This window comes from Perna viridis, chromosome 10 (genome assembly GCF_037379345.1).
Source record: "Perna viridis isolate PV_CMFRI_1.1 ecotype Kerala chromosome 10, ASM3737934v1, whole genome shotgun sequence".
NCBI classification, from domain to species: domain Eukaryota; kingdom Metazoa; phylum Mollusca; class Bivalvia; order Mytilida; family Mytilidae; genus Perna; species Perna viridis.
The window spans coordinates 36,709,898-36,717,670 of record NC_142454.1 but is presented as its reverse complement, the minus strand read 5'-3'; the positions used below and the strand labels follow the sequence as shown (position 1 = coordinate 36,717,670).

Genomic DNA, 7,773 nt, shown 5'->3' with positions numbered 1-7,773 from the left:
AATGTGTCTTTTACTGTTTACTTGCCTTATCTTTATTAAATGGACCTTTTTAGAACTTTTGAATCGTCCTACATATCATGTGTGTCAAAGGTCAGTGTTTTGCATGTTAATATAAAGTTTTGGCATGTTTAATAGAGGGGGGGTTCATGCACATTTTTTTAAAATGTTTTTGAGGGGGATAAAAATAGTGAAATGTCATGGGAAGGATAAATACAATTTTATATGTTTGACTTCAAAATGACCAGCCCCCGCCATTCCCAAGTAAATAATGATAAGTCCCTTACAGTTTTATGGTTATACCAGCCCTGGGTGATCCCCTTCAAAGCTGGATCGATATCCTCCCCAGTTGAATCAGAACAACACGCAACCCCATAATAAGAGGAGCGGAGGAAAGGAACATTTGCCCAGGCTATATTTTGGAAAAATATTCACGAACTCGCGTTCTTTTGATGTGAACATAATCCCGCGTTATTTCTGACTGCCATTACCTCCCTTGAATGGAATTCTTCAATATATGGATTGCGTGGACGATGTCGTTGAACGATCAACGGAAGTGAAATGAATTTGTGAGAGTTTCCAATTGAATTTATGATATATTTTCGTCATTTCTTTGACGCAGAAAACTACGGTTAGCTCATCTACCATGGAAACTGACGATTCAGATGAATTACAATGCAGGGGGAGCCGAACTTTATCGCTTTTAACACTGGCTGATTTGGCCATTGCGTTGCAAGACCAAGGAGATGACCATAATTATGCTAAAAACCTTGGTGTTCCCCAGGTTTTAGATGCCCAATGCCTCTTGGTAAAAGAAAAAGATCATAATTATTCAACATGCAGTAGAACTGAGCTAAGAGGGAGGGCAAAATCAAATTCTGTAAAGAGATGTTCCTCAGAAGAAAATTTAACATCTACCTCAGAAACAAGTAGAACTTCTGACAGGTTTTCTTTTAAATCTAAAAAGAGTCTTTCATGTGAACAAGTTGTTGTGACGCCCTCTGTTCCTATTGCCCAAGGAAGTCTTTCATCGTCAAATGATCTATGTGTTGACAAACTCTGCAGTTCATGGCCTAAGCAAAGTTCAGATTTTATTAACCAAAGTCTTTCAATGAAACTTGGAAATTTTTCCCTACCACTTAATTTATGTTGTGATCATACTTATGCCTCTGATCAACAAGGAACAGAAAAGGACTTGGAAGAGGTGGATTACCTCAAAGACCACAGTTATGGTGTTGTTGATGGGAAGTTTTCTTTCAATGACCCTCGTAAAATACAAGCTAGAAAGTCACGACAAACTAAAAGTAGTATAAACAGTATTGAACAAATAAAGGAAATTGATTTTTCTTTGCCGAAATCAGCACAGCAAAGCCTATTTCCCTTCGATCATAACTATACTTACAGAGTTCCGAATGCGAATCAACACATAGGATCTGTAGAAAGTTTAGACATGGATTTATCGGAGTCTGATACGGATTCATGTGAAGAAACAGAACAAGAAGAGAGTAAAATGTATCAAAGACAAATGTTGAATGCCAAACAGGATCATCCTTATTCTAAGTCTGGAATACTGAGCTTCTGACATAGAATTTGGTGCTTGTGGGCTTTAAGAAAGCAGGTACACATGATTATGATCAGTAAATGTGCATTCAAGTGTACAATTATAGTACATGAGGCATGCATTACATTACTCCAGCAATGCTAGAGGTTGTCTGACAAGTGGTGCCATCTTTACCTCTAGAAAAGTTCTGACATGTTGAAAGCCCCTGCAAATGAGAATAAGCTAAACATGTGTTTTGAAATAATTTAGGTCTTTTATTTACATAAAAGATGTTTGACTAACTGAAAATCAAGCGATCAAAATCCTGATTTTTTTTTTTTTTAAATACGTAGAATACATTTTAAGTGAACACAATTTTATATTTTTGTTTCACAATTTAAAATTTTATTAACCGAATGTACCAATTCAAAATGTTGAAAACCGAAATGTTAAAGTTCATTTGAAGTTTGTTTGCAAAGGATTTCTAGGATGGCTGGATTTTCTTATCAGGTACAATGTACATGCAGGTCATTTGATTTTCTTCAGTTTAGTCACCTTCTATTGTGTGTGGTTAAAAAACACTGTATAAAAAGCTTCTATATGGTATCATTTTCACAAAAAGTGTCCCGACATTCAATGAACGTCAGAATGAGCAGTTTGCAAATATGGTGCTTGAAAGTAAGAGGTTGGGGTACAGATCTAGAGGAAATGAATTTCAACATATTATGTTGTGAGAGTAGCATTACATGTACACTCGGACCTTATTTGGACTGATTTTTAGGTGTGTTAAATTACGTGATATTTTTCTCGCAGTGGCCAGTTTTAAAAGGGTAAGAAAGGGGGAGGGTTGTGATCATGCTAAAGTACTTTGACCCTGCCACATTTTTTGTGCCTGTCCCAAGTCAGGAATTGTAAGCCTTTGCACATTGTATGTATTGTTAAAATAAAATTTTTGCTTTCACTTTCAATTTACATTTACATGTATGTTGCTGGATTATAATAGGAGGTGATTATTTCACTGTACCTGTGTAAATGTTGTTCTGGGGCCAGCTGCAGCCTGCCCTATGGTGTGAGGGTTTCCTCATCATTCATTGAAAGCCCATGGGAGGGGTTGTTGTCTCTTTGATATACATGTACATGTATTTACCATATCCATTCTTGTATACATGTATTACATGTACATGTATAAGATAAATATGAGGCATGTGCAACTTAAGAAAATATCAGACCATGATTACTAAATGTACTGGTTCCTGATTTGTAAGAATTCAAATTTCACCAAAAAATTCAGTCAGATCACTGAGCTGACTGAACATTAACATTTTAGTCTAAAGGTCAATGGTTAATTATCAATTTTAATACCATATTTTTGTCCTGTAATACCAATATTACATACACATGTCTAATACATTTTTAATTATTTATACATTTACAATGTAAATATACTTCATACAATACACCCAAAGAGTATGGATTCTCAAACTCCCATTTCAAAGTCACTTTTTAGAATGACTCCAGGAAATTTCCAAAAATGCCATCAAAATCCTGGAGTGATCTTGGTGTACATGTACTTCCTCCAAAAGGCAATAAAACACTCCAAGCAGGGAGTTTTTATTATCCTGATTATCCTTTGAAGTACCACCAACATCCTGTCTTACCTGTCGGGTGAACATGATTACAATACACAAGATAATAAAATACTGAGTGACTCAGAAATACTCGCAAAAAGGCAGTAAAATACCCTCAAATGGGAGAAATCACTTGGAAGATTTTAGGAGTGAACTCTGTAAAGCTCTGTGATCCACTGGACACCAAAATGAGAGTAACAGATTCCTCCCTCTCTGGGTATACTGTTCATAGTTTTTTGCTGGGTCATGCTATAATTTGATGTTAGGTGAAATAAGATTTTGTCTACAATTACAATGTACACAGTGTACTTGTACAGTACTACAGTACATGTATTACCATGTGACCCTTATTTTGATGAGTGTAAAATTTGATGATTTTGAGGCAAAGTTCAATGTATACGCAAATATTTTGCAAATTCTAATTTTTGGTAGATCCTTAATGATGCACAGAGTAATTAAGTGTTTATTATTCTACTAGCAAAAAACAATGTAAACACCTGACAAATTCACTAGCCCATATCTCTTATACTAGACCTTGGCTAAGGGTTATTGACTACTGTACATTGTAGAATTTATTTCATATTTTTATAATTTCAGTTTGTTGTAATGGTTTATATGCTGTGATTACCTATGAAGTCTTCAAAGAAGAAAAAAGAATGTAAAGCGACAGAAAGGACTGTCTGTGTATGTCATAATGTACATGTACTTACAACACTCATGGAGTTGTGATGTCAATTTTATATTATAAACATGTGTTGAACTGTTCACATGCACAAATGTACATTGTATTTTTACATCATTTTCACATGAATTTCACATGGTTTTCCCCTGAATTGAGCTGATAAAGTTTGTGACAGACTGCATATGAAATTCATGTGAATTTAGTCTCTACATGAATTTTCGCCTAAAGCTTTCACATCAGAATCATGAGAATTGAATTCCAGGTGAAAATTACAACATGGTTCATGTGAATCTTATGTGAATTATATTTGTATATACATAGCGGCTGTATATTTTAAGACATTGATCAGCTTTTCCCTATGTTGTATTTTCAAAGGTACAATATACATTGTAAACAAGACTGCAAATGAAAACATTTTATACATGTCTCTCTCCCCCTTCTCTCGTTACCCCTTCTACTCAGTGGTTAAATAAGAAAAGGATAAAATACATGTAAATATGTACATGTTCATGTGACTTCATTAGTACACTACTATAGAGGTCATAGGGTTTTTATATTTGACTTCTTCATCAGATTTTGATGTGCCCACTGATGTGGACAGTGAAAAAAGTCACAATCAAATCAAAATGCCATCTATTCCAATCTAGTCAGAATATGATGAAGTATATCTGTGCACATTTATTGCACCATGAAACGGAATGGTGTTCATTAGGTTTACATGCAAAGGGTTAAAAGTTTTATTTTATAATTTTCTGGCTTGGACCAGATTGTGCAGTCTGTGCAGATGCAATAAGCCCTATACTTGAATTAACTTTTTTTTCTTGCTCCACTCATGTAACTTGTATGAATTTTTATTTTTTTTTGGGGGGGGGATAAAATGTGGACAAAAAAAAATATGACAGATAAATAAACAATAAATTTGAAAGGATAATTGGCATGTACTTGTAGCTGGAAATTTTATTTTTCAGATCATAGGATGCTAAGAAAAAAGGTTTTAAGGAATGTTTTTGCGAAATTGCTTTCTAATTTACTCAAAATGTAATGGTTCTTAATTAAATGAATTAATGAAGTCAATCAAACATTCCTGGTGCTTAATTGGTTCCAATCCATGGTGGATCCAAAAATTCTGAAAAGGGGGTTTCAATTTTATTGATTTCCAGTGGTTTTCTACATAATCAACAAAAATTTTGGGGCATAATTTAGGAATGCCCTAACCCCTAGCAGTGGCTATGGCCTTAAAGATGTAATGATTTAACTAGCATGTCTGCAGAATATTGACATCAAGTCAGGGAAACTTCTTGTTGACTTGAATGATAATATTTGGGGTTGGGGAGTATCCACTTAGGAAGTGGTATGAAATTAACTGCAGGTGTAAGATTTTCTTAAATCATGTACATGTATCTATTGCCATGGTAGAAATTGAGAAGAAGAAAAATCTATAGATCCATGCCAGCACTGTGTAAAGTAGTGACTATTTTTGTATTACGGTTTTGTTTCCTGTACAGTTTCGAATGTTGTGAATGTTAATTGTGCAAGTGATGATGTGTATAAAAGGTCATGGTATGAATTTGTGAACTCTTAATTTTGGTAAGCTAAAGCATAACAAATTATATTTAGACTTACTGCATGTTATGAGTGCTGGGTCTTTTTTTTTATGTAAAATCTCTAATTTTGTGGTTTCTACTCCAGTCTTTTCTCAACTAAAATATCAACCAATCAAATTGTAAGAAACTGAAGATTTGAGAACATTTCATGACAACATTTAAATCTTATTTTGTGTTTACATGTATTTAACCAGATCCGAACCTTTCATAAATACAGTACATTTGTAATATTAAGCAAATATGTGGACTTTAGTGAGCTTAATATGTGAAGCATAAAGAAGTATTGAAAACTGTTTACTTTGATTGGATTTTGATTTATTTCTTACATGTACATGTACATGTACATAGAAATGTACACTACTGTTCAAGTCAATTTTTTAAAAATTCACTATTTCACTTCCCACAGAAGTAGTCAAGAGTGTGGTATGAAAAACTATTTTTTGTTGATCCTGGGATTTTCTTGATCTATCACCAACTCATACAGATGTATATTTACCAATTGAACTATTTGGAAATAAGAAGTAAAGGAAATTTGGAAACATGTGTATTTAATGATACATGTAAATTATCTTTGTGTAAAAAGTCAGTATTTACCATCTCTCACCTGTTTATATGACCGCAAAAATTCCTTCCAGTTGTCACATGGTATCTAGCAGTCGTCATTGCCTAGGAACTGTAGACAGTTGAGGAATTATAATTGCATGGATCTTTATGAATTTCACCACAAAAGGAAAATTTGATTTGATTTCAATTTTGGGACTCAAGCTACATGTATATTTAGGGGGTGGGGCTGAAATTGACTGATTAGGTGTGAGGGACCAGAAACGAGCATTTCCTAGCTGATATTCTGACGCAGTGCAGATAGCATAACCAACATCGTCTCATAAAACATCTTTATTCAACAATGATAGCGGTAAAAAGCTACAAAGGAAAAAGGAACACACTCTAAGTTCACTATTCTAACTAAAATGAAAAGAAAAATACAATAAACACAAAAACAAGAAAAACATATGATTAAACATCAGATCTACCAAGTAGATATCCCTCAAATATAGCATAGAGACACGTGTTTCGACAAATATTCGACAATAAATAACGTAGAAAAAATTACCAAGGTGACACTTTTGGCTTTCCGTACATTTTTAAACGAAAAAAGCGAGGAGAGGTGTAAAACCAAAAAATTCAAAATGAATCTCGGTTAAGGGGTAATTAAGGTTGCAAAAATCATATAATTAGGTTTGGGTAAGTGAAATACGGAATAATAACGCAAAAAATATAATTCATAATCAAAAACCATAAATAGTACCACAAGGCGCTCCATACATTTTACATGAGCACATCTCTTGAGCTATCATATATTTAAACGAATTGTTGATTGTTTATGTCCACGTGGTTTGTTAACAAGAGGAAACTTATTATCGGGGAAATAGAAATCGAACAGACCTCAAATAATCATTGCTAAAAATAGAAAATGTTTAGAATTGAAAAATAAATTGTTACCCGGTAACAGAGCAGCTGATGTTTATATAATAACTACTTGTGAATTGATTTCTTTTAAATTACACTACATGGTGCTGTACCACGAAAGGTGATTGAGACTCGAACCATTTAAAAATTGGGAGTCTGAAAAAAAGATATTTTTCTGATGTCTGGATAAATAAATGGATCTCTGAAATTGTTCCGCAAAATGTCGCTGGGTTGGTGCAGGATTTAGAGGTCATTTTGAATCTGATTAAATTCTTTTCCTATGTCAAAATTGAATTACATTCCAAATTTAGAGTGTATCAATACTTGTTCCTACTATTTAGGGTTCGACCTCTGTGGTCGTATCCAGCTGCGCCCAGCGAAGCATTTTATTCTCAAGTCTTAAGCAATATTTTAGCCTTGGGAAATTAATTTGGCGAACACTTTTAAACATTTGTATCAAAAGTCTTAGAAATTGCCATTTTTTCTTATCTTGAATCCTGTTCATTAGTACTGATGAACGCGTCCTTTTCATTCCTGCAAGGGGTTAAGTACATGCTGCTCGTTCAAATTGTAGTAAAACACCGGGAACATTCATTCGATGTATCAGTACGTTTTAGTTATATATTTACTTAAATTCGGCCTCTTTCATCTTCCGAAATTGAATTTTTTTTACTTCATGTATAAGGCTTTTATTAAGAGACAAGACAGAATTTGGGCTTGGTTAGCTCGCAGTAACTTCATATTTTTTGAGCGAACAATCTTTATTCAAACGAAACAATTAGTTTATACTAACAACTATTTAAAATACCAAACTTTTACAATTAAATCTAACTACAAACTGATAAATATACTAAA

General features: G+C 33.7%; 1 protein-coding gene across 1 annotated transcript; it reads left to right on the top strand.

Moving 5' to 3' along the window:
• The first annotated feature begins 504 nt into the window (after positions 1-504).
• Positions 505-5,754, top strand: LOC148605638 (uncharacterized). The gene is made up of 2 exons (XM_088549659.1): positions 505-1,615; positions 3,763-5,754. Exon 1 carries the CDS (start codon positions 644-646, stop codon positions 1,577-1,579), a length of 936 nt encoding a protein of 311 aa, XP_088405785.1. The 5' UTR covers positions 505-643; the 3' UTR covers positions 1,580-1,615; positions 3,763-5,754.
• Positions 5,755-7,773: the final 2,019 nt, after the last annotated feature.

Excerpts from the sequence above, each read along its gene's own strand:
- LOC148605638 (XM_088549659.1), top strand. The coding sequence starts at position 644 with ATGGAAACTGACGATTCAGATGAATTACAATGCAGGGGGAGCCGAACT.